The sequence below is a fragment of the Aquarana catesbeiana genome, linkage group LG07 (assembly GCF_042186555.1).
Source record: "Aquarana catesbeiana isolate 2022-GZ linkage group LG07, ASM4218655v1, whole genome shotgun sequence".
In the NCBI taxonomy this organism is placed as follows: domain Eukaryota; kingdom Metazoa; phylum Chordata; class Amphibia; order Anura; family Ranidae; genus Aquarana; species Aquarana catesbeiana.
This window is the reverse complement of record NC_133330.1, coordinates 87,542,215-87,569,923: the sequence shown is the minus strand read 5'-3', so window position 1 is coordinate 87,569,923 and position 27,709 is coordinate 87,542,215. Positions and strand designations below refer to the sequence as shown.

At 42.4% G+C, this 27,709-nt stretch overlaps 1 protein-coding gene across 2 annotated transcripts in view; it reads right to left on the bottom strand.

Moving 5' to 3' along the window:
• Nucleotides 1-10,469: 10,469 nt before the first annotated feature.
• Nucleotides 10,470-27,709, bottom strand: part of NEK4 (NIMA related kinase 4) — a 158,168-nt gene continuing 140,928 nt past the window's right edge. For both annotated transcript variants that reach the window (XM_073592425.1, XM_073592424.1), the window contains 2 exons: nucleotides 23,694-23,827; nucleotides 10,470-11,238 (listed from right to left, as the gene is read on the bottom strand). In XM_073592425.1, the coding sequence (XP_073448526.1) occupies nucleotides 11,146-11,238; nucleotides 23,694-23,827 (227 nt within the window). In that variant the 3' untranslated portion in view covers nucleotides 10,470-11,145. The remainder of the gene's footprint in view (nucleotides 11,239-23,693; nucleotides 23,828-27,709) is intronic.

The window sequence follows — 27,709 nt, the reverse complement described above, 5'->3', positions numbered from 1 at the left end:
GTCAGTGCTCACGCCACACACTGCATCAAATTGGTCTGCATGGCTGTCGTCCCAGAAGGAAGCCTCTTCTAAAGATGATGCACAAGAAAGCCCACAGTTTGCTGAAGACAAGCAGACTAAGGACATGGATTACTGGAACCATGTCCTGTGGTCTAATGAGACCAAGATAAACTTATTTGGTTCAGATGGTGTCAAGCGTTTGTGGCGGCAACCAGGTGAGGAGTACAAAGACAAGCGTGTCTTGCCTACAGTCAAGCATGATTGTGGGAGTGTCATGGTCCGGGGCTCTATGACTACTGCCGCCACTGGAGAGCTACAGTTCATTGAGGAACCATGAATGCCAACATGTACTGTGACATACTGAAGCAGAGCATTATCCCCTCCCATCAGAGACTGGGCCGCAGGGCAGTATTCCAACATGATAACGACCCCACTGCATTGCTAAAGAAGCTGAGGGTAAAGGTGATGGACTGACCAAGCATGTCTCCAGACCTAATCCCTAGTAAGCATCTGTGGGGCATCCTCAAATGGAAGATGGAGAAGTGCAAGGTCTCTAACATCCACCAGCTTTGTGATGTCCACATGAAGGAGCGGAAGAGGACTCCAGTGGCAACCTGTGAAGCTCTGGTGAACTCCATGCCCAAGAGGGTTAAGGCAGTGCTGGAAAATAATGGTGGCCACACAAAATTTTGACACTTTGGGCCCAATTTGGACATTTTCACTTAGGGGTGTACTGACTATTGTTGCCAGCGGTTTAGACATTAATGGCTGTGTGTTGAGTTATTTATTTATTTTTAATTATTTTTATTAGAAGAATATAAATTGGAATACAAAACAAAGCCTATTGGGCATACCCAGGCTTAAGTGAAAACACACACATTAAAAGACAAAACAACAAAAGGCAAGGTGGTTGGGAACCAAGGCTTAGGGGAACTGGAAGCAAGGTATCTGGAGTGTGCAAAGTAAAAGCGTCGGGTAGTACATTCTTTGTATACAGATCCACATCTAAGCAGTAAACAGAAGCAAAACAGAGTATCCTATGAAGGGGTTGTCGAGGCTCCAACAGTATCTCTGGACTCAGTCCAAATATCCCATACTTTGGAGATTTTTATTGGACATCCCCTAGATTAATATGTAAATTTATACAATGGAACCGCTTTATTGACTATATTTTTCCAATAATCTAATGCGGGGGGCTGGGTAGATTTCCATATAAAGAGTATAGACTTATGTGCGTAAAACAATAAGAGTCCTATCAAAGATCTCATAGATCTAGAGGTAGCTAGTAGGTAAACGACACTTAAGATGCAAACATCAATTCATAGAGGTATTACAATTGTGGTGACTGCAAATACATTGGTGTTGGAATTCAACATGAATTAATATCACATTTCTGGATTTTCTAAATACCTGTTTTATTCCCAAGGTCAGCCAGGCTCCCATGGTTTTTGAAAGAATGAGATTTTCGCACTCCCTGGAGGACAGGATGCCCCCCCCCCCAGGTTGGAATGTAGCCCGTTAAGCCTCTAGTTGTGTATGACAATGCTGGCTCTGATCTGTCTATGAGAATTCCTGATTAACGGCTCTACTTGCGAGCTTCAAAGAGAGCCTGACTGACAGAGATAATGGAAAGCTGACCCAGGTCAGATAGTGGCTATTCATGGACAAACACTGCCCCCAGAGGCCAATTATGGCAAGACGGTCAGTAATATAACCTGTTGAGGAAACGCCCCAGAGATACTGTGATTCGTCCAAAAATAGAGTTGGGCAGGCAATGGGAAGGGGTTTGGATGAGGTGCGTTTGTAGAAAGGGATGTTTGCAAACAGAGCTCTCTCTTTCAACACCTGGAGACCAGCCGATAGGAGTCTATTGCTATAGGACGTGATAAGTATATTCTTGTATTGTGTTCTGATTGTAAGTTATGTAACATTGTAATACCTTCTAATACTTTTATGTTAGTTTCCTAATTCCTCGGGAAATAAATAAGACTTGATTACTTATAAACCATGTGTTTGGGTTCATAGCTAACCTTGTATTATTGTGATACCGACAGTAACATGTGCTCAGTTTCATAGACTAGCTAATTTATAGGGATAGGCAATTTAATACATGTATGCAATAGTTATATAGGATATAATAGATTGTATAATATTGCATAGATTACATCAATCGGGCAATTGCTGTCCAGAATAATCTAATGCCCGGACACTCCCAAAACACATGCAGGAACATGGCAGGGTCAGCTGTACAGCTCCAACATTGTGAGGAGTGTAAGGGATAGATCTTATGTAACCGTTGAGGTGTGAGATATACTCTATGAAGAACCTAAATAGATATGAATTGGGGAGGGCGTATTTCGTCTTGAGGGAGTCGAAATTCTGGAGCACACCCCCCTCACAGATTTGACTAAGATATTTTATCCCTTTAGAAGCCCACACAGTGGGGTCAGGAATCAAGAAGAATTGCTTTAGGGAGGGGTTATGCCATAGAGGTGTATGTGGTGAGTAAGTAGATGAGGGCCCCGGATGTTGGAGTTACCATGCCTTAATGACAGCAGTCATAGATTGGGTGAGAGGGAGCGATGTTAAACCACCTCTGTAAAGTATATTGCGTAGTGCTTCATAAGAGCCAAGCTGTGCGGCTTCAAGCACGTGTGTTGAGTTATTTTGAGGGGACAGCAAATTTACACTGTTATACAAGCTGTACATTCACTACTTTACATTGTAGCAAAGTGTCATTTCTTCAGTGTTGTCACATTAAAAGATATAATAAAATATTTACAAAAATGTGAGGGGCGTACTCACTTTTGGGAGATACAGTATATATATATATATATATATATATATATATATATATATATATACATACATACACACACATATACATACATATACATACATTTACACAGTTGTGCTCATGAGTTTACATACCCTGGCAGAATTTATGATTTCTTGGCCATTTTTCAGAGAATATGAATGATAACACAAACACTTTTCTTTCACTCATGGTTAGTGTTTGGCTGAAGCCATTTATTATCAGTCAACTGTGTTTACTCTTTTCAAATCATAATCACAACAGAAACTACCCAAATGACCCTAATCAAAAGTTTACATACCCAAGTTCTTAATACCACGTATTGCCCCCTTTAACACCAATGACACCTTAAGGTCTTTTGTGGATGAGGCTCTTTATCTTCTCAGATGGTAAAGCTTGCCATTCCTCTTGGCAAAAAGCCTCCAGTTCCTGAAAATTCTTGGGGTTGCATGAACTGCACGTTGGAGATCTCCCCAGAGGGGTCAATGATATTGAGGTCAGGAGACTAAGATGGCCACTCCAGAACCTTCACTTTATTCTGCTGTAGCCAATGACAGGTCGACTTGGCCTTGTGTTTTGAGTCATTGTCATGTTGGAATGTCCAAGTACGTGCCATGCACAGCTTTCTGGCTGATGAATGCAAATGTTCCACCAGTATTTTTTGATAACATACTACATTCATCTTGCCATCAATTTTGACCAAATTTCCTGTGCCTTTGTAGCTCACACATCCCCAAAACATCAGCTAGCCACCTCAGTGTTTCACAGTGGGAATGGTGTACCTTTCATCATAGGCCCTGTTGACTCCTCTCCAAATGTAGTGTTCATGGTTGTGGCCAAAAAGCTCAAATTTGGCCTCATCACTCCAAATGACTTTGTGCCAGAAGTTTTTGGCTTGTCTCTGTGCTGTTTGGTGTATTGTAAGCGTGATACTTTGTGGCATTTGCATAGTAATGACTTTCTTCTGGAGACTCGACCATGCAGCCCATCTTTCTTCAAGTGCCTCCTTATTGTGCATCTTGAAACAGCCACACCACATGTTTTCAGAGAATTCTGTATTTCACCTGAAGTTATTTGTGGGTTTTTCTTTGTACCCCGAACAATTTTCCTGGCAGTTGTGGCTGAATGTCTAGTTGGTCTACCTGACCGTGGTTTGGTTTCAACAGAACCCCTCATTTTCCACTTCTTGATTAGAGCTGATTGGCATTCTTAATTCTGTGGATAATTTTTTTTATATCCCTTTCCTGTTTTATACAGTTCAACTACCTTTTCCGGCAGATCTTTTAACAATTCTTTTGCTTTCCCCATGACTCAGAATCCAGAAACGTCAGTGCAGCACTGCAGGAAAGATGCGAGGGTCTGTCAGGAGTCCAGAAGCTCATTGACCTTTTATACACACGCACACTAATCATCAAACAGATCACAGGTGAGGATGCTTACCTTTAATAGCCATTCAAACCACTTTGTGTTAACTTGTGTGCATGTTATCAGGCCAAAATCACCAGGGTATGTAAACTTTTGATCAGGGTCATTTGGGTAGTTTCTGTTGTGATTATGATTTAAAAAGAGTAAACACAGTTGACTGATAATAAATGGTCCAGCCAAACACTAACCATGAGTGAAAAAAATGTTTGTGTGTTATTCATATTCTCTGAAAAATGGCCAAGAAATCAAATTCTGCCAGGGTATGTAAACTTATAAGCACAACTGTATATATTACATATATATATATATATATATATATGTGTGTGTATATATATATATATATATATATATATATATATATATATTTATATATATTTTTTTTTTTACACACACACAGTGTCTCACAATTTTTGTAAATATTTTATTATATCTTTTCATGAAGAAATGACACTTTGCTACAATGTAAAGTAGTGAGTGTACAGCTTGTATAACCGTGTAAATTTGCTGTCCCCTGAAAATAACAACAAAAGCGAGTACACTCTTAAGTGAAAATGTCCAAATTGGGCCCAAAGTGTCAATATTTTATGTGGCCACCATTATTTTCCAGCACTGCCTTAACCCTCTCAGGCATGGAGTTCACCAGTTGCCACTGGAGTCCTCTTTCACTCCTCTATGACAGCATCACGGGAGCTGGTGGATGTTAGAGACCTTGCGCTGCTCCACCTTCTGTTTGAGGATGCCCCACAGATGTTCAATAGGGTTTAGGTCTGAAGACATACTTGGTCAGTCCATCACCTTTATCCTCAGCTTCTTTAGCAAGGCAGTGGTCATCTTGGAGATGTGTTTGGGATCGTTATGTTGGAATGCGGCCCAGTCTTTGAAGGGAGGGGGCCATGCTCTGCTTCAGTATGTCACAGTACATGTTGGCATTCATGTTTCCCTCAATTAACTGTAGCTCTCCAGTGCCAGCAGCACTCATGCAGCCCCAGGCCATCACACTCCCACCACCATGCTTGACTGTAGGCAAGACACACTTGTCTTTGTACTCCTCACCTGGTTGCCACCACACATGCTTGACACCATCTGAACCAAATACGTTTATCTTGGTCTCATCAGACCACAGGACATGGTTCCAGCAATCCATGTCCTTAGTTTGCTTGTCTTCAGCAAACTGTTTGCGGGCTTGATTGTGCATCATCTTTAGAAGAGGCTTCCTTCTGGGATGACAGCCATGCAGACCAATTTGATGCAGTGTGTGCGGCGTATGGTCTAAGCACTGACAGGCTGACCCCCCACCCCTTCAACCTTTGCAGAAATGCTGGCAGTACTCATACGTCTATTTCCCACGCTGAAGACATGCACTAAACTCCTTTGGTCATCCATGGCGAGGCCTGTTCTGAGTGGAACCTGCCCTGTTAAACCGCTGTATGGTCTTGGCCACCATGTTGAAGCTCAGTTTCAGGGTCTTGGCAATCTATCTTTATGTAGAGCAACAATTTTTTTTTTCAGATCCTCAGAGAGTTCTTTGCCATGAGGTGCCATGTTGCACTTCCAGTGACCAGTATGAGAGAGTGAGCATGATAACACCTGCTTCCCATTCACACCTGAGACCTTGTAATACTAATGAGTCACGTGACACCTGGGAGGGGAAATGGCTAATTGGGCCCAATTTTCACTTAGGGGTATACTCACTTTTGTTGCCAGCGGTTTAGACATTAATGGCTGTGTGTTGAGTTATTTTGAGGGAACAGCAAATTTACACTGTTATACAAGCTGTACACACTACTTTACATTGTAGCAAAGTGTCATTTCTTCACTGTTGTCACATGAAAAGATATAATAAAATATTTACAAAAATATGAGGGGTGTACTCACTTTTGTGAGATACTGTACACACACACTCTTAGGATGAACTTCTATTTGCTTCCCTTTTGTCTGGTAAATATACAATTAAAAACGGTGTTTTATCCATTCAATAAGTACAAATCATGCCAGAAGGGAGGAGCTTTGTAATCTTAAGACTTCCAGTCCCAAGGTGGGCAACACTGCTGCTCCATACAGTACTATGGCGGAATATTGTCTCAAGAAATGTGTTACAGGAAGGATTGCCAGGTGAAAATTAAAGCCAATTCAACCACCACCACAAAGAATTGGTAAGCTGCAATACATTAAAATTTTTGGTTTAAGGTTTAGATACTTTATACAGTGGAACCTTGGATTACGAGCATAATCCGTTCCAGGAGAATGCTTGTAATCCAAAACACTCCCATATCAAAACAAGTTTCTCCATAGAAGTCAATGGAAACAAAGATAATTTGTTCCGCATTGACGTCTATTGCATGCAATACCGCATGTGGCCAGAGGTGGGGGGGCGCTGGAGAGCCTCGGAAATACTCAGGGACAGCTCGGCTGAACTTGGAAAGGCTTGGAAACACTCGGGAACTGAGTATTTCCAAGTGATTCCGAGTATTTTCAAGTATTTCCAAACAGCTCCAAACCATTCCAAGTGTCACTGGCGCCCCCGCACCTCTGGCCAAATGTGGTACTGCACTCCCCATTAGCTTGAATTCTGCTCGTTTTGCGAGACAACACTCGCAAACAGAGTCAGGATTTACAAAAAGAAAGTTGCTCGTCTTTCAAAACGCTCGTTAACCAAGGTTCCACTGTATTTCAAACATAAAACAAAACGTAAATATTTGAAGCACGTAAACCGTGTATGGTTCGGTATGTTAAAGTCTTGTTTACATGAAAGGGGTTGTAAAGGTAAAAATAGAATGCATTAAGGTGAAAAAACTTTTGACAATACCGCCGCCCCCAGCCCCCCCGTTTTACTTACCTGACGCCTCGAATCTTCGCTGCTCGTTCTCGTCATCTTCATTGCAGCTCAGCCTGGTCGCTGATTGGCTGCAGTGGATGGATTGAAAGCAGCGCAGCCATTGGCTCGCGCTGCTGTCAATCACATCCGATGACGTGGCGCGCCGGGGGGCGGGGCCGAGTGATACAGCGAGCGGCTATAGCCGCCGGCTGTATCACGGGAGCGCGCCCGCAAGCACTCACCACCATGCGAGGGAGCTCGCATTAAGGTGGTTAATGCTTGCGGGGAGGAGCTGAAACAGCCGCCGAGGGACCCCAGAAGACCAGGTTCGGGGCCACTCTGTGCAGAACGAGCTGCACAGTGAAGGTAAGTATAACATGTTTGTTATTTTAAAAAAAAAAAAATCTTACCTTTACAACCCCTTTAAGCATCCATTCTACATAAGTGTCTGGCTCAGATCTACCTATCTTGCCACAGCAAGGCTTAGAGTTTCTCCCTGATGAATGATGTATGCCACTGCTGTGGCATTGTCTTACTGAATCCAGGTCAGTTCCTATGTTTTCGTGCATAGTTGAGTCGCTTAACCTTGTTTCCATGTCCTATGTACTAAAACATAGGAACTGGGGTGCAGAAAAATGGCAGCAGGTGCTCTAGCAGCAGCAGTGTGGAAATATTGAATGAAAGAGGAAGTAAACTCCTGTGCATAATTTTTCCCTATAGGTAAGCCTATAATAAGGCTTACCTATAGGTACTGTAAATATCTTCTAAACGTTCACCGTTTAGGAGATATTTACATTACATGCAGCTGAATACGTCATCGGCGCACATGCTCTGAAGGAACGGCCACCTGTGCCAATCATTCAGATACGTGTGCCGTGAATAACAGCTCACCCGCGCATCCGTGGGAGTGACGTCATCCCGGCACCGGCCTGTCACAGAGATGGAGCCGCGGACTCAGAAGGAAGACCGGGAGAAGGTTTACAGTGCCTTCAGCGATTACAGTGCATCATTGGAGGGCTATGTTTTCAGGTAAGTTTCACATAATGTGCTAGTATGCAATGTGCACTAGCACATTGTGCCTTTACCTTGCAGGTCCTAAAAAAAATAAATTAAATAAAATAAAAAATAAAATAAAACAAAGGAACTGGCTTAAAACATGTTGTCCTTCCATGGACGTTAAGTAAAACTGACAATCCATTGGAAAGCGCAAGACCCCCTTATTATTTCTACGCAAATGGGCAATACCCAATTTTGTTTTTATTGGCAATCACCACTGACCTACATAAACATTATTACAAGGACAAAAAAAAAAAAAAAAAACACTTTAGTCATAGGTAGAAACAAGTTATAAATCGCATTTTGTACTTCTGAGGGCAAGAAACAAACATTGATAGATTTTAAAGCGTAATTCCATTGAAAAATGGAAAATTCGCTTTAAGTACTTGCGACCATATCAGGTTACGTGTGGGTAACCTGGTATAGCTTCTGAGAGGACAACAATAAAAAGAGACTTTACAGACTACATTCTATACATGGGCAGTACCCAATTTTGGTTTTCTTGGCAATGACCACTGACCTACATGAACATTATTACAAGGACAAAAAAAAAAAAAAAAAACACTTTAGTCATAGGTAGAAACAAGTTATGAATCGCATTTTGTACTTCTGAGAGCAAGAAACAAACATTGATAGATTTTAAAGCGTAATTCCACCGAAAAATGAAAAATTCGCTTTAAGTACTTGCGACCCCCTGACATGCCACATATGGCATGTAATTTTTTTTTTTTGGGGGGGGGGGGTTCCTAATTTGCACAGGTACCAGCTCCCACTTCCTCTCCTGGTGCCGCGGCGCCGAGCGGAAGTTAATCTCTTCCCCTCCCTTCCTGCAATCTTCTGGGACACGTCACAGGTCCTAGAAGATTGCCCGGCCATTCACAACGCGAACAAACAGGTGGGGTTCTTGCGAGCCACAAGTGGACCAATGCCTCTAAGGAGTAAAACAACTATATTTAAAGCAGCAAACACTTCACCACGTTTCATTCCGTGTACTTGAATATAAATAAAATCAATTGTGCTCGCGCTAAAAATGTGAATTGAAAAAAATATGAATATATATAAACTGAGTATAAAATATAAACTAATTGTGCAGAAATATTAAACCATAATTAGTATGCTAATAAAAACATACATGAAAAAATATATATATATAATGTGCAATCCTTATATATAAAATTCACAAAGTGCATCCACATAAAAGTGCAATCCTTATATAAAATGCTGAAAGTGCATCATGCATGAATATAGACCTAATTAATAAGTGCAAATCCTGTGACAATCAAGTGTCCAAACAAAATACGATCAGCAGATTCAAACTGAAAGAAGTGCAAGAAAACAGTGTCCATGAATTAAGTGTTCATCATGCTTCTCCTGAAAAGTGTCCAAATCACAACAAGCTGGATGTGCTCTCCCGTGATCCCCCACTTGTGCTTGCGCTCACCTCTATTCGTGTGACACGGTAGTTAAACAGTGTCAAAACACGCATTGGGGCCACTCCTGGGCTCACTCAGGATGCAATGATGTATGTCCAATCCTCACAGGTAAAACATCATTCATAAAAAGAAAAAGAAAGCTCCATGGTGTAATATAGTAAGGGATTTATTTAAAGTAAAAGAAGTTCCTCCAGGAGGGTACTCACAGTATGCAGGTGCTACAGTGCACCAAACTATACAGGTGTATTTCGTTTAGCAGCGGCTCGTATGGCGTGCGGTGTGGTGTATATTCCTCTCCTTCCCTGCTGACAGCTCCGTCCTACCCCTCCCCGACGCGTATTCGGCACAGGGATCACGTGCCTTCCTCTGGGGGATATCCTACTACTACTTACTATATTACACCATGGAGCTTTCTTTTTCTCTTTTATGAATGATGTTTTACCTGTGAGGATTGGACATACATCATTGCATCCTGAGTGAGCCCAGGAGTGGCCCCAATGCGTGTTTTGACACTGTTTAACTACTGTGTCACACGAATAGAGGTGAGCGCAAGCACAAGTGGGGGATCACGGGAGAGCACATCCAGCTTGTTGTGATTTGGACACTTTTCAGGAGAAGCATGATGAACACTTAATTCATGGACACTGTTTTCTTGCACTTCTTTCAGTTTGAATCTGCTGATCGTATTTTGTTTGGACACTTGATTGTCACAGGATTTGCACTTATTAATTAGGTCTATATTCATGCATGATGCACTTTCAGCATTTTATATAAGGATTGCACTTTTATGTGGATGCACTTTGTGAATTTTATATATAAGGATTGCACATTATATATATATATATTTTTACATGTATGTTTTTATTAGCATACTAATTATGGTTTAATATTTCTGCACAATTAGTTTATATTTTATACTCAGTTTATATATATTCATATTTTTTTCAATTCACATTTTTAGCGCATTCACAACGCGGCTCGCGCATGCGCAGTGCGTGCCCACACTTGCAATGATGGTGCCGCAGAGAGGAGGGGGAGAGAAGCGAGGCTTCGGGCGGCCGCATCGCTGGACCGTGGGACAAGTTAGTGTGTTTATTAAAAGTCAGCAGCTACACTTTTTGTAGCTGCTGACTTTTAAATGGGTGGAACTCCGCTTTAAGTAAGGCACAACAAGAACATGAAACATACAGTCCAAAAAAAGTCTATATTACAACATAGCATTCCAAAACCTGTCATATGAAACTGTTCTGTAAATGAACACGATTCTAAATATCCTTCTGTATAAATGTGGCAATATTAAAAACTATTTCTCCTCAAATTTGTCAACACAGAGAAAAAAAATAAAAATAACACAGAACCGTGCATTTTTTTTTTGTGGTAAAAACGTAAAAAAAATAGTTTTAGGGATAGTGAACACAGCTTTTTTTGAGATCAGTTACAGTCAAGTTTGAGGTCTGTTTGTGCTGTGCTGCATTATTCCTCCAATAAATGTGAATGTCTCCAGTCAATGTCACAAGGGATTCAAAACACTAACACTTCAGTGTATCACAAACTGATCTCAAATGCCCATTTACACTAGCTCCAGCAAATCCCTTATGTATCTAAAATTTTGAATTCTCTTCAAAAAATTTAAGCTGCCGAACTTTCAGATTGTAGTCATCATACTTCTCTCCAAGAATTTTCTGTAAACCCAACTGCAAGAAAAAAAAAAAGCCAAGCATTATGTGTTGAAAGCAATGAAAAAAATAGGAGAGACTATTTCTTTCTTAAATATTACCATAAAAACCTTATATCAGGACTTTACAGGTTTTATAAAGAGGACCTGCCATTTTGAAGCTGACATAATGTGCACAGGAAGGGATAGGAAAGGTCAATGGTGTGTTTTTTTCACTTCCTGTCTCCGAGATACAAGTGAATGAAAATCTGTACAAAGCAAGGGAAAAATCACTTTTTAACATTCTCCACTGGAAGATTTTCCCAACCGTAACATTTGCGTCTCCCATGACTCTGCTGTGTTTATGAAAATGGTCACCAGGACAAAAAGAGAGGGTAAGTCTCCTCAATAAGAACACAGATAGCAATAAAAACCTGAAAGATGTGTTAATCCTTCCCTTCTCCATCCAAAACTACACAAAAACAGGATTTTTCACTTACCATAAAATTACTTTCAAAAATTCTTTCAACAAGCTGTCTGCCGATTTTCAGATCGTTAGTACGGTGCTTTCGACAGCCGATTTTGCTTTTTCGTCTGACAAAAGCTGGATGTGCAGACTATATATTTTTTGTCGGATGTGAACTCAACGTTCGATTTTCGTACGAAAAAAATCGTAAGAGCAAGACTATGCGTGCTCAGAAACGAAAGAACACATACAAAACTATTCAACACATTAGGTCACTTCTGACGTTGTATTCTGTCGTACGAAAATTTTTGTATTGTGAATAACCTCTTCACTTTTGACATGAGACTAGCATGCCACAAAAAACGGACGTTCAGTCGTCCGAAAATCTAAGCGTGTGTACGAGGCTTTAGATTACAATAAAGAGTTCTTCCAGCCTGGGGAAAAAAATTAAAAGTCAGCAGCTACAAATAGCTGACTTTTACTATATGGACACATACCTGTCCAGGGAGCCCGCGATGTCGGCACCCCAGCTGATCTTTTTTTTTTTTTTAAAAGGTTTTTATTTGCCAAATGCACATACAGAAAATAGAACATTGCATGTAGGGTATATTCCTAGTTGCAACCATCAAAGTACAATTATCATTCACGATTAGTTCAGATTAAGCATCCAATGATAAGAGATATATCAGTACAGATAGCAATTTTTTTAAACTATAAAATACCAGTTGCCTTCTATAATTGTAATGTAAATCATCATCAGCCTAAGACATGGTAAAAAAATAAAAATATATAAAAAAAAAAAATTAGAGAACAAAACCATAGAGGCGGATACCTCCTAAACCAATTGCACTGTGTGCCGTCATCCCCCCAGCCCCCTGGAACATGCTCTCCCAATGTCATCTTACAGAATATATTACTCAACTGCGGTATATAGAAATTACATTTTAGATATCACATGGCATAGTTTTCTTTGAGTTTATCCATCTTCCCCATACTTTATTGAATTTTTTCTTACTACCTCTTGCTTCATAGGTCATTTTATACAGTGTAATATTTGCATTAACCAATCCTTTCCAAGCCGATAAGGTAAGATGATCCCTCTTTATCCAATTTAGAACAATTAGCTTCCTGACATAATAAAACAGTAGTCTAAAGAACGTTCTCGTACTATTGCTCATTACTTCATCTTCTATTACCCCCAAGAGACCCTGCAGTGGGCTACATATGTTCGGGAGATCAAATGTTTCTGCGACAAACTGGGTTACCTGTGACCATAAGGGTCGTATCCTATTACACTCCCACACCATGTGCATAAAAGTACCATCTGCCACCAGGCACTTATGACAAATAGGGTCAGCTCTTCTGCCCATCCTATATAGTCTCTGTGGGGTATAATACATTTGGTGTAGGTATCTTAGTTGTGTCAGTTTGTCCCTCGCAGAGATGACCGTGGGCATATAGGAGGTCAAAACCTCCTTCCAATGAGCCTCAGTCAACTCTGGGATAATATCTTTCCATCTGTCTCTCATTTTCTCCTCCCTCGGCTGTTTTTTTTCCAAGAGTACTGCATAGTAAGTGGATACTCATTTTGTGTGGTCAGGTTCTGCAAGCAGTGTTTCTATTTTTGTGTTTGCTAAAAGTACCAACCCCGTTCCAAATTGTGTATGCGCTGCATGCCTCAGCCTGCTATAGTGAAACGCCCACGAGTCGGGGACACCTCTTCAGCTGTGCAAACGTTTTAAGTTCACCCTTATGAAATAATTGGTGCATATATGTAAGGCCAAATTTGGCCCATCTATGTCCGTCCTCTAAACGAAAATGGTCCTTCAAACAAGGGTTAAACTATAGTGGGGCATTTGGCGACAGGTGTAAAGGTCCGTCTTGTATTTGTTTTATACAGATCTCGAGTACCCGTTTAGCTGATTTAAGCACAGTCATACCTTCCTCTTTAGGCACCATCCCTCTAAAGAAGTTCAAAAGTGCTTGCCACAGCTGCCTCCACTGCAGTGGCAGCGTTGTTCAGCTGCGGAAACATACGCCAGTGGGCCTGAACCAGCTGTGAGGCTAAGTAGTACAGGCAGAGATCGGGTATTGCCAGACCTGCCCTCCCTACCGGCAACTGCAAGATGGTTAGTGACACACAAGCCTCTTTGTCTCCCCACAAAAAGGAGATCAACAAGGAGTCCATGTACCTGAACGTCTTTTTAGGAATGTATAATGGGGCATTAGAGAGTATATATAAAAATTTCGGGAGGAAAATCATTTTAAAACAGATTAGCTCTGTCCAACAGCGTGAGCGGAAGGTCTTTCCATTTCTGTACTCTCTGAAGGCTCTGATTACAGGCCATAGGTTCACTTCCGTGAATGATTCCACAGGTAATTGGATATGTATTCCTAAGTATTTAAATTGGGTTGTTACTGCTAAAGGGCATTGTGCGGGAAGTACTAAGTTTGGCTGCGGATCTAGAGGAAACAGCGTTGATTTAGACCAATTAATTCGAAAGCCAGAGAAGTCTCCAAATTCCTGGATTAAGTTGAATAAATTACACAATGATAGGTCTGGAGCTTCTAAATGTAGTAGCATATCATCCGCATATAATGATACACGTTCCTCCAGATCCCCAACCAACATCCGCCTGATGCCATCCTGACTCCTAAGTTTAGCCGCAAGGGGTTCTATGGCCAGGGAAAAGAGAAGTGGAGACAGGGGACATCCCTGTCTCGTCCCCCTACCGATCTTAAATGTATCTGATATGAGCCCATTCACTCTAACACATGCTTGGGGATCATTGTAAAGTAGCTTAACCCAGTTCACAAATCTTGGTCCAAAGCCTAATTTAATAAGTAGGGAGAACAGATAGTTCCATTCAACGGAGTCAAATGCTTTTTTAGCGTCGAGTAATGCCACCACTCGTTTACCTGTATTTGTATGGGAGATTTGCAAATTTACATAGAGCCTTCTAAGGTTCATTTGGGTACATCGCCCCGAGATAAAACCCGTTTGATCAGAGTTGATCAATTTAAGGATTACCGACTGCAATCTACCGGCCAAAATTTTGGCCAATATTTTGACATCGATATTGATCAAGGAAATCGACCTATATGATTCGCATTCTCTCGGGTCCTTACCAGGTTTTGGGATCACAACAATCGGAGCTTCACGCATGAATTCTGGTAATATACCTTCTTTTTCTGCAGTCACAAAAACTTTTTGAAGACGTGGGACTAAGCACTCCTTGTGTAGCTGATACCATTCTGCCGGAAAACTGTCCAGTCCAGGTGACTTACCCGGCCTAAAGGAGGAAATAGCCTCAGCTATTTCTTCCAGTGTATTGGAGTGTTCCAAGGTAGCACTATCCTCCAAGGCCAGAGATGGGAGATTCAGGTCTTCCAAATAGGAGGAGAGTTCCTGATCAGTACATCTGGACTGGGATTGGTAGAAGTTGTCATAAAAGTCTACGAACGTGTTCAGAATATCTCGCGAGTCACTCACCAAGTCTCCCCCTGGGTGTCTAAGATGCAATACAGATGTAGGGGCATACATAGGTCGCGCCAGAAAAGCTAGTAAGCGGCCACTTTTGTCACCAAATTCAAAAATGGATCTGGTTTGCTGCAATTGTTTCTTCATAGTCTGATCAGTCAGAAGTAATTTAAACTGCCTTGTCAGGTCCTGCAAATAATGATAAGTATCAGGTGAGGGGTTTTGTATATATTCCTGTTCAGCAGCAGCATCATGTTCCACCTGTTTGACAACAGAGTTTAAGGCATTTGCTAGGTCTCTCGTCTCTTTAGTGAACACTCCCCTCATGGTGGCTTTAAAGCCTCCCATTGATTGTGTATCGTGGTCTCAGCACCATTCTCCCTCCAGTAATGACTAATAGCCGTCTTGCAGCCCGGTGTCACGTATTCCTCCTGTAGCCACTGTGTTTTCAGACGCCATTATTGTCTCCCAGGGGGCACATTTAAATTTAATGTGACTTCTATTGGAGAATGGTCCAACAGGGCTCTAGGAAGGTACCTGACCCTGGATATAATTGGGAGACCATCTATGGAGGACAGCAGCATATCTATTCTAGTCAGTGTCTTATGAGTCTCCGAGTGGCATGAATATGCCCTGACTCCTGGATTATTGCGACGCCACACGTCAGTGAGAGCGTAACTGTCCAACCAGGATGAAAGGGTGTGGCGTGAGCCAGACGCACATCCATGCCTGTCAAGATCCCCATCCGACACCACATTAAAATCGCCCAGCAACAGCAGTGGGCCCTGCGCTATCCTCATGGCTTCATATAGAATGCCTTCTAATACTTGGAAGGAGAATGGCGGTGGAACATACACACATACCAAAGTTAAACACATGTTAAACATTTGACTTACTAATATGGCATATCTACCATTGGGGTCTGATTTGACCTGTATAATTTGTGCCGCTGCTTTCTTAGTAACCAAGATGGCCACTCCCCGAGAATACGTTGAATATTCAGCATGTATGACCCTCATAACGTTAGCTTTTTTTAATGCCATAACTTTGCGTCTCCTGTAACAGGATAATATGGAATTTATACCTTCGTATAAAGTCAAAGACAAGGGATCTCTTTATCTTTGAGTTCATACCACAGACATTCCATGACAATATACTTATCTTACCCGCCACTGAGAGAGCAATCATACCAGAACTCACCTCCCGGGAGAGCATCGGCTAACCAGTCTTTGGTCAGCCCTTCCAATCTGTGGGGGTTAAAACAGAGAGAGACAACAGCACACAGCACTAACCAACAGAGCATAACTTCCCTTCCCACCCTGCACACAGCCCCAACATGCCGTGTGCCCATATCCCATAACTGTAACAATAAACAACCTCAAGGGGTCATAGGTCGTAATCGACCTCCGGGGTTACAGGTCTTTAGCAGGGGGCACCCACCGCATATCAACTTGCAGTGAGCCTTGCGGAGGTCAAAAATCAAAAACGTCCACACCTACCGACGCCCCATACCGTTCTCCCTACACGTATTGGGGGAACAGTATCTGTAGCCAGGACCAGCAAAACAGAAAAGGAAAGAAAAAAAAAAGAATCTTTCCTTTCTTCTTTATAAGAAGATCCCGAAAGGATATGTTCCAGGCGATACGCAGTTTAGAAGAACAATCCGGGGAGCAAAAAAAAAAAATTCCAAGAAATAACAGGAAAAAGTTTACCCGATAGAAACATAGCAAGAAGTTTGTTCAATCAACATGTAGAACTGTGCAGGACAAGTCACGTTGTAACTGTAGTGTCAGAACATAAGAACACATTCTTCAGCCTCAGGGCTAACAAACAAAAGTAGGTTTGTGGGGCTTGCTGCAGAATCTTAGGTCAAAAGGATGTGTGTCTTTCTCTCAGCGTCTGGCTTCAGGACTAGGGCGCCCCCTGGCATCCAGCCAGCGTGAAGCTTCAGTGGGAGAATTAAAGAAGGAAACTTTTCCCCTGTCGACCACTCTCAGTTTTGCTGGGTACAACATGCTATAAGCCAGTTGCAGATCTCAGAGCCTCTTCTTGACATGCACAAAGCTGGCTCTTTGCTTCTGCGTAGCTGCAGAGAAGTCTGGGTATATAGAAATTCGATTCCCATTATAGTGCAATCTCCCATAGTGCTGGCCACACGGAGGATGTTTTCATGATCTCTAAAGTGCAGAATACGGGCTATCATCGGACGCGGGTGAGAGCCAGGAGGGGAAGGTTTTGATGGGACCTTATGAGCCCTCTCCATGGCGAACAAGGTAGCTTCCGCCACATTGTCCTTAAGCCACATTTAAAGGAAGTCTTCAGGTTGTTTGCCCTCTGCTTTCTCAGGGAAACCTACCAGGCGAATATTGTTCCTCCTTTGGCAGTCCTCCATGTCTCTGAGCTTATCCGTGTCAGCATTTACTTCACAGTGGATATTCTGCACTCTATGCTCCAGAGGGCACATCTTCCAGGTCACTAATTCTCTGTTCAGCTTCAGTAGCCCTTTGCCTAATGGTCTGCACATCATTCTTTCAAAACAACATTTCAGCCCTTATTCCATCAATGTGTTCAGTCAGTGTGGCCTGGCAGGTACATATAGCCTCCATAATCTGTTTCAGTGATGGCTCCCCCACTGCTGGAGCCATATCCCTCAGTTCTTTCTGTGGTAGCCTGTCTAGGGAGAGTGCTCTTCTCAATCCCTTCGTTCTAGGGGGCAGTGGGCTTACATTGCCCAGAGTGAGAGGGGGACCGACCAGCTCCGCACTGCTGTGTATTGCTGGGGCTCCATTCATCTGCCTCATGGCCGCCGCCATCTTGAGATCCCCAGGCATACTGAGAGAGGCGCTCCCCCGTATTTAACCATACTGCCGCGGTCTGCCAGGTCCAGGGAGTATACTGATGGCTTTGCTGTGGAGAATCTGTGTCTCTGACACCCAGGATGGCTGAAGGATTCGTTGTCCTGAACGGAGCTCCGGCTCAACGCTGCTCACATACCAGCTGCTAGCTCCGCCCCAACCCAGCTGATCTTCAGATCGACTGTCAGGTGCTGCCCCTGCCATCTCCACTAATCGAAACCGGCCATGAAGCATTTCGACTTCATGGCCAGTTCCCTACTGCACATGTGCAAAGCGCACTGCGCTTTCTGACTGACCTAGCGGCGGAAGGAGGAGGAGGGGGGCCTAACTTTCGAGCGACGCGGCAGCGGCGTCTCCCAGAAGTGGGGACAGGGACCTGTCAAAAACAGGTCCCCATTCCCCCCTCCCCCATGAAAGGAGCTAAATGTGGCACAGGAGGCGGGGGGATCAGATAAGCGAAAGTTCCACTTTTGTGTGGAACTCCACTTTAAAGATCATAAAGTAATTCTGGTACAACAGATTATGCACAAAACAATTCTCCTGTGCCTGGGTGCTGGGTCTAGGGATGTGTGGTGCAGTCAACCCTTTTAAGTAGAATGTCAATGGCCTCCATCGCTTTGACTCTGAAGAAGACAGTTCTCCCTTGAAACGCATTAGCCACCCTGCAATACCTTCTGGTTCTCTGACATCTTCGGTTCCTACTATAGATCTAAGAGATGCCGGTCGCTATTGCTGATGCTTTGATATGCCTGTTAAGCACATTTTTATGCGAGTATAACCATGCTGGTATTACTTTTATTAAAACAATTTTTGGTAACGCACGAGGTTCGGTGCGCCCTCCTTTCTCTCTTCTTTACAACAAACTATGCTGTAGCCTTCAGGAGATTAAACGCGGCAAACAGATCTGTAAAATATCACAATATAACCCTTTCCACTACCATCCTTCTACAATGTTGTGATAAAGCAATGGTGGGAGCGGATCATAGTGAAGTGCCTTTGGCAGAGAAAGATGAAACCTTGTCCTAAAGTCTATAGACTTTAATGACAAGCTGCTAAATCTAACTGGAGATAGTGAAATGAGAAGCGGGATGTCCCCTATGGGAACCTTCAGATATGACAAAAGAAAGCCAGACTTGTCTAAAGCAAGCAGTAGCTGAAAGACTCGAGCAGCATGTACCACATCTAGATAGTGGAGAAGTCACCTTGGGATGTTTTGGTGTAGGATATAGAGATTGAGAGAAAAATGTCCAGGTCAAGGTGAAAGGAAGAGACCATCCTGGGAATAAAAGAGGTCATGGGCCTCAAGACAACCTGGTCTCTTTATAGGCATAAGAAAGGGTTCTTTAGGTAAAGACCACTTACTCAGAAACTCATATTTCAGGAGGTGATGACAGTGAGGAAGGTAACCTTGTGAGAGAGTGTAGACAAAGGTATAAACCTGAAAGGTTTAAAGGGGTGTTTCTGAAGATTTGGGAAATAAATGTAAGCGACACCCTGTACGAAGGCTTCACATTCAAAAATGGCACAGTGCTCTTTTCCTACCACCGGCCTATGACCTAAAGTGTTGAGGCCAGAGCTCAAACCTTAACCCTTGTGGGGTATATAGTTGAAACCAGTATTAAGCACACCCCAGGTTCCTTTCAAAAGGCAAAGCTGTAAACTTTCTGTAGCTGTGGTCCAGAAGATACCCTGTGGCTCCACAATGCAGGCAAGCAGAAGAGTGCCAATCAGGAGCAAGGGCAATAAGCTCTATCCAGACAGCCTTTGCACTCCTAGTGCCATACACCCTAAGGAGTCTTCAGGGGCAGGGTTCCATTAGATGGATGCAGCACAGCTCTGGACTTGTAACTCATTCTGTGGCAACCCACACATTGCACAAAGTGTCTAGGAGCCCAGTGCCTGAAGAGTACAATATAGGCCAGCTGAGCTTCTTTCTCACAGTGGCCTTTGGGCACAACTTCTGTGCAGAGGATCAGACAATCTGGAAAGCTGCAATATGAACCCCTTCTGGCTCTGCAGCAACAGTAGAAATTTGCTAAACAAATATGTTGATAGATCTCAAAGAAATGGTTTCCTTTTATCACAGGAAAGAAGCATTCCATTCTAGGATGCTAGCAAAAAAACTAGAGCATGCTGGGAGTGGATGTACTGAGTGGTCTTACAGGTTTGTAAGCCAGTGTCTAATCTCTTGAAGGCAGAAGCATAATCTAATGTACCAAAATTACTTCACCCTGTGTCTCTTAATGACAATTAAGAAAAAATGGTTGGTTCCAGATACATTTTAGTTTGCTTTAGGGGAGCTAGGAACATACAGTGAATTAGCCGCAAAGTAGTGTTGTTTTGAGAAGACAGTGGAAACTAGATTGGTAAACATGAAAAACAGTACCAACTTATTATGACTATAAGACCCCTTTCACACTAGGGCGTTTTCAGGCGCTTTAGCTCTGGAAGTAGCCACGGCTAAGCGCCTGAAAACCGCCTCCCATTCATTCAAGTGTGACTTTTCACACTGGGGCGGTGCGCTTGCGGGACGTTATGAAAAGTTCTTCAAGCAGCATCTTAGGGGCGGTTTGGGAGCTCTGCATTTAGCACCCATTGGAATGAATTGGCAGCACTTCGGAAACGCTGAAACACAGGAGTTTTTAACCCCTTCTTTGGCTTAAAAGCGCCCCACTCTGAACAGAAAAATGTAAGGCTTTTGCTGGTGTCATATTGGTTTTGCATTCCTATACAAGTCTATAGGAATCACCTGTAGGTACCGTGCATATCTCCTAAACCTGCACGGTTTAGGAGATATCCACTGTATCAGCATGTTCCGACTTCATCGGCACATACGCACTGAACAAACAGACTGAGCATGCCGTTTCTTCAGCTGATGTTGCGGCTCTGGCCAATCACATCGCCGGAGCCCGCGAACCCGGAAGTAACATTCCGGAGACATGTCGCCCGTCACAGCGGTGTGCAAGGACCGCCGCACCAGCTTTGTTCTAAGGCAAGTATTTCATAATAAGCTAGTATGCGATGCATACTAGCTCATTATGCCTTTGTCTTGCAGGTTTTTTGTTTTTTTTTATGCGTTTACAACCACTTTAAAGCAGGTCAAACAAGGGTCAACTGCAGGTCAAATGCACCAATCAATAAATGCTGAATACTCTCAGAAGCATCTCAAACTGATGTCAAATTAATGCCATTAATACAGCCAAAAAAGGGATAGAAAGCCATGATAATGTTCTACAGAGAAGAGGCATACTGGTGGAGAGAACACTTGAACCAAGTTAATAAAAAGGAAAGTAAAGAAGTGTTGTTAAGAAATGGAAAGTACAATTCGGTGAAGACAATTAAATAGCAAATAATAATGGGAAGAAGAAAGCAATATCAGAGTGAATGATCTTTTTGATTGATATTGCCTGTCTGCAATTATGTGTTAAAGTACAACTATAGGCAAAACTTTTATTTTTAATTTTGGATAGAGTAATTTATTTACTTACACTTTCAATCATAATGGCAAACAGGACAGCTAGAGAGGATGAATCTTATTAACAGGGGCATAGACAGCAAAAATAAACTAAAAAAAAAAAGTTTTGCCTTTAGTTGTACTTTCAAAAAGGAAATCGAAACATTAGCTTATAGTCGCAATAGAGTTCAGGATGACTACCAAAAAGGACAAATGTATAATTGTCTGATATAACAGTCTTTATTATGTACTTGTTTAAAAGATCTATGTGCTAAGCAAGTCAGAGTAATGACACAATAACCTATCAAGATAAACATCAGCTTAAAAAAAGAGACTTATACTGAAACAATATGGAGGCTGCCACTTCTGACCTTTAGTTCATTGACAGTAGTGTGGCTGTCATGCTGAAGCAACTATGTAAATCTATCTACATTCTGACTAAACTTGCTGCATATTTGTCTGTGATCACCGACATTGAATGGGCAAACTTGCTGACCAAGCCTTATTTCTCCAGTGCTGCTTATGATCCACCTTCCTACTGTTTTATTTACAATACAGTGGTAGAGAGGTGGTTAAAGCGGAGTTCCAGGCTTTTTTTTAGTTTATTAAATGTCAGCAGCTACAAAAAGTATAGCTGCTGACTTTTTATAAAAAGACACTCCCTGTCCCATGGCCCAGTGATGCCGCCTGAAGCCTCTCCCCCTCCTCTCAGCGGCACCCCCATAGAACTTGGTACGTATTCATAACGTATCATGAATGATAACTTGGGTTGAATTCATGATACGAAGTGCAATTTGTTAGTGCATCGCGAGCAAGCCCTTTTGTATATGATGGGCTGCCCATATCCAATATGGCAATGTGATCTTCATGTCCGGGACTCAGACCGGTGTGTGAGGGTATTTATGGTGATGAGTCAGCACGCTGCCCGTTCCCCATTGAGAATGTAATATGTGACGAAACGCATATGAGGAGGTAACGTGCTGACGTCACCACGCCATCTCGTGAGAAGGACGGGAGTTTGAATTTGAAGCCGGCCGGCTTGGTTTTTTCTATGAGATTTTAAGATGTTTAAATGTAAGTGTAAAATTTTTAGTTGATCTATTGAATCGTGTTGTAGACAGTATTACGCTATGGTCTACTTTATATCTTTTTTTGGGCTAAATATTGATGCACTATCCACAGAATTTCGGATCATATAGTTAAATACCTAGGAATCTATCAGCTCATATCATCCTGGGGTCTCCTGCTGAACAAAGGCCTGGGCTGGGCTAGAGCCATATGCTTATCCCTGTGGGCCGTCTGGTAAGCGTGTTCTCTGTGTGGTGGCGATTCACTTGTCTGCATTAAACATCACTGGGGTGTTCTGTGTGCTATACAGTGTCACGCTATGGTCTGTGTTATTTTTTCTTTTATGGGCTGATTGTCAAATTATCTCCCATGAAGTCACGGATCTATGGTATCCAATTGAGGGTTACATCAACTGTTATGCTGAATCCTGATCGTGAAAAGCAAAGACCTGGGCTGGGTTAAAGCCATCTGCCCTAATTTGCTTGCTATCTGGTAAGCATGTTTTCTATGAGGTGGTGGGACATATATCTGTGATTGCATGAGTGTGTTGCCTTCCTTTGAAGTTTTTTAACCACATACAAACATTGGAATTATTATTTCCTGCAATTGGATATATGGACTGTAATTAGCGCAATTATTCTCCTTCCTATTCTGTTTGTGCTATATCTCACATTTAATTGCTGCTTTTTGGACTGGTCCACCCATATTTAGTAGTGTTTTTTATGTTTTTTCTTAGCGCAGTTTTTTTCCCTTCTACCCCCATAGAAATTGTGGGCACCAGGCTGTGACAGCTTGCGGCTTCATGGCCAGGCGCGCACTGCACAGGCAATCTTCTGGGATCTGTGATGTGTCCCAGATGATTGCCGAGAGGGAGGGGCCGCCTAGTGGGAGAGGAAGAGTCGCCTAGGTGGCCTGAAGTTGGAAGCAGGACAGGAAGTCCCACTCAAAACTAGGCACCCATCCCCCCCCCCCCCAAAATACATGCCAAATGTGGCATGTAAGGGCGGGTGAGGAGTACTTAAAGTGGAAGTTCCACTTTTGGGTGAAACTCCACTTTAATTAAAATGACCCCCACCACCCAGCTCACTTTTATTTTCATCAAAATAAAGAGTTTGCATCCATTATAAGCCCTCATAGTCCATCCATGTATAGCAATGCAAGTTCTACATACCTCTTTCCGTCTGTCATCTTCCTCATCCATGACATCATACACTTGTTCCAGGACCTTCACTCCAAGACCCTTCAAAACATCAGTTCTCAAAGCCTCAATCATTCTGCGGAACTTTTGTGGAACAGTTAAACTATCTGCACAAGACAAAAATGAAATGTTCTTAGACTAGTTGGAGTGCACAGCAATATGTCTATCAAATTTCTACACAGCAATTTAAAGGACCAGTGTACCTTTGACCAAACTATTATTAGTTCCCCCTAAGCAAAATTGCATTAATACGGCCCGTTTACTCACCTCTTTTGCAGAGCTCCGGTCCTCCCCAGCATGCATCCAATGGGACAAAATTCCCTTTAGCACTAGCACCGTGACTCTGCAATGGAGTAAAGTGAGCGGCCTGGGTAAGTGTGGGGTAGTGCAGGCAGTTGAAGGTACACTTGCCTCATAAGGGGTGGCCATTACTGGCTCATAATCACAAATGATGTGGTGAATGTCAAGCACAAATGTTTGCCACCTGTATCAGGTAGATATGAAATATACAGTGAGAGGAAAAAAGTATTTGATCCCCTGCTGATTTTGTACATTTGCCCACTGACAAAGAAATGATCAGTCTATAATTTTAATGGTAGGTTTATTTTAACAGTGAGAGACAGAATAACAACAAAAATATCCAGAAAAACGCATTTCAAAAAAGGTATAAATTGATTTGCGTTTTAATGAGTGAAATAAGTATTTGATCCCCTATCAGCAAGATTTCTAGCTCCCAGGTGTCTCCTATACAGGTAAGGAGCTGTGATTAGGCGCACTCCCTTAAAGGGAGTGTATAAAAGACACCTGTCCACAGAAGCAATTAATCAGGATTCCAATCTCTCCACCATGGCCAAGACCAAAATGCTGTCCAAGAATGTCAGGGACAAGATTGTAGACCTACACAAGGCTGGAATGGGCAACAAGACCATATCCGAGCAGCTTGGTGAGAGGGTGACAACAGTTGGTGTGATTATTCGCAAATGGAAGAAACACACAATAACTGTCAATCTGTCTGGGGCTCTATGCAAGATCTCACCTCGTCAAGTTTCAATGACCATGAGAATGGTGAGGAATCAGCCCAGGACTACACAGGGAAATCTGGTCAATGATCTCAAAGCAGCTGGGACCATAGTCACCAAGAAAACAATTGGTAACACACTACACCATGAAGTACTAAATCCTGCATCGCCCGCAAGGTCCCCCTGCTCAAGAAAGCACATGTACAGGCCCATCTCAAGTTTGCTAATGAACATCTGAATGATTCAGAGGAGAACTGGGTGAAAGTGTTGTGGTCATATGAGACCAAAAATCAAGCCCTTTGGATTGTTTGGAGGAGTAGGAATGCTGCCTATAACCCCAAGAACACCATCCCCACCATCAAACATGGAGGTGGAAACATTATAACATAGATGCAATTTAGATGAACACGTGGAACTGGTTCAAAGAAGTGACTCATCCCAGATAGCGGAGTCTGAGGTTTGAACCATATGTAGCACTTTAAGTTTTAGGCAGTCATAATGAAGGAAAAGTTTACTTCAATTGCAACGGTCATAGTTAGTCACAGATTTTTTTTTGAAGAAACATTTTGGGACATGCTAAAGCAAATTAAAAACTATTAATTATATTATTTTCACCTCGAGGAAGCCACCTGGTTTGGCAAACCTGTTGATAAAAAGGTTTTTTCTTTTTTGTTTTTTTTTAAATAAGTTACAATAGTGATTAAATTAATCCGTCCATGCCTAAGGGTAAAACAAATCCTAATGCCCTAGCACAATTTATTTTTCAACTTTGACATGTGTTAGTAAAGCCGTACATATCATCACAACTGCTTTGTGCATCCAGGTGGATTATACCGCTTTTTTTTTTTTTTTTTTTTAAGGACAAGGTAAGCTTTAATTTGGTGGTAAATGGTAATGGATATCTCCTGATTTTTTTTTTATCACAAGAAAACTGGGCTAAAAATATATAGTTATTTTTTTTAAATGTAACTGTAAATTTCTTGCTACTAACATAATCTTCCACCAAAGAAAAACCCCCAAATAAATTCTCCTGCTCCTGACGATCACAGCAATACCACACTTTTTTCAAATCAGAGGCTATCACAGCGTTCAGGTGACCCGGAATCAGGAGTTCCAGGTCCCAATCATTAGAATGGGGCTCTTGGTGAGACCCTGGTCTCTGTGCTGGGTGCGTGCCATGCGTTGTGCTCCCAGGTACGCAAAATATGTGACCCTCATGGAATAAAGCCCATTCCAGTGGGGCAGCATATTTGCGTATGCTCGGAGCTAAGGGGTTAAGTTATGGTACACAACAGAAAAAAGCTACTCTCTCTTTTTCCCTATATGACACAGACTATGTTACAGAAAGATTTAAGGTTAATCACTCATAGACAAGAAGTTAAAACCTCTGTTTTTCTTCAAAAACACAAAGGTAGCAGGTGGTTTTAGGTAGTAGTAATATGCAGTTTTTAAAGCGGGAGTCCCGTGAAAAAAAAAAAAGGACACACACCTGTCCCAGGGTCCAGCGATGTCGGCACCCGAGACAGAATCGTCCCTCGGTCCTCGGGTGCTGCCGCTGCCATTCTCTGTAAGGGAATCAGGAAGTGAAGCGCTGTGGCTTCACTTCCAGATTCCATACTGCGCATGCGCAAGTCGCGCTGCGCTTCCTAACTGGTCCCCGCTGTCTCTGGGACCTGTGTGTGTCCCAGCAGACAGCGCGGTGGGGATGGGAAGAGGCACAGACTCCCCTGGGAGTCTATGCCGGAAGTGGGTGCAAATACCTGTCTTAGACAGGTATCTGCACCCCCCCCCCCCCCCCCCCTGAAAGGTGCCAAATGTGACACCGGAGGGGGGGGGGGGAGTTCCGAAAAGCGGAGGTTCAATTTTTGTGTGAACCTCCGCTTTAATATTGTAAATAAAATGTATGTTTCAGTCCAGGAAACAATGAACCAGTGTGTACAATAATATTTATTGTATCATTTTTACTTCACGGTGATTAAAGGCCAAGTTTCCCCCTTCTCCAGAAAGTAGCCCTTGGGGCCCCAATAGATTTAAAAAAAATATGTGCAGCTTTGTAAAATGATCATTATTTTTATTGTTTTACCCGTAGGCCGACTAGATCCCCCCAGAAGCCTGGCTAAAAAACTCCTAGCTAGCAGACCCCAAGTTCTGACTTGCTAGGATGTGAAAACTGTTCAATGCTCACTCCCAACATTGAAAAAAAAACAGCTGTGTAGTACAGACTGTGTAAAGCAGGCCCTACAAAATATCCAAATGGTGCAGTATAAAAAAGTTTCATTAAAAAAATGTATTAAAAATTGCACAGAATTACATCCACTTGAAAAAGTGCAATACCTTCCAAGAATTAAACACAAAACATACAGACAGTAATAAAATCAATCAGGGTTGTTTCCCAGAGTGATAGAGGGTAATAGTTGGTCACCTGACAGTTAACAACTATTGTGATAACCCAATTGTGTGTCCAGTGGAATCGGTGGTGTCATGCTCGCTGTAGTAGCCTACAGAATGACACAGCACTGTCCTAAATAACCAATATGATGCACTGGAACAACAATGGGATCGAAAGGAACAAAGTTCAGACATGCAAAAAGCTTTCGAGTTCTCCTTCAACTGAGTGGTAAAGGTAGCGCTCCAAATATAGGTATATGTGTTGAACATATATTCATGCTGATGGTGATTGCTAGTACTAAATTAAGCCGTGTATAACAAACTAGTTATGTTGGGTGTTTGTGTTCATACAGAACCATATATCAGCCCAGTTTCATTCAACAGTAGCTCCTATATAGAAAAGCAGACAGCAGACTCTCAATTAGAGCGCAGTTCAGACAAGTGTATCCTGGAGAAGCAGATAGCAGCAGTAGTTCTATGCAAAATAATGTAATGTAATGTATGATGCTGTAATTACAGCACAATTACTCAATATTATCAATGCTTGCTACTTCAACTTAGGAAGTCCATTCCAAGTGCTAA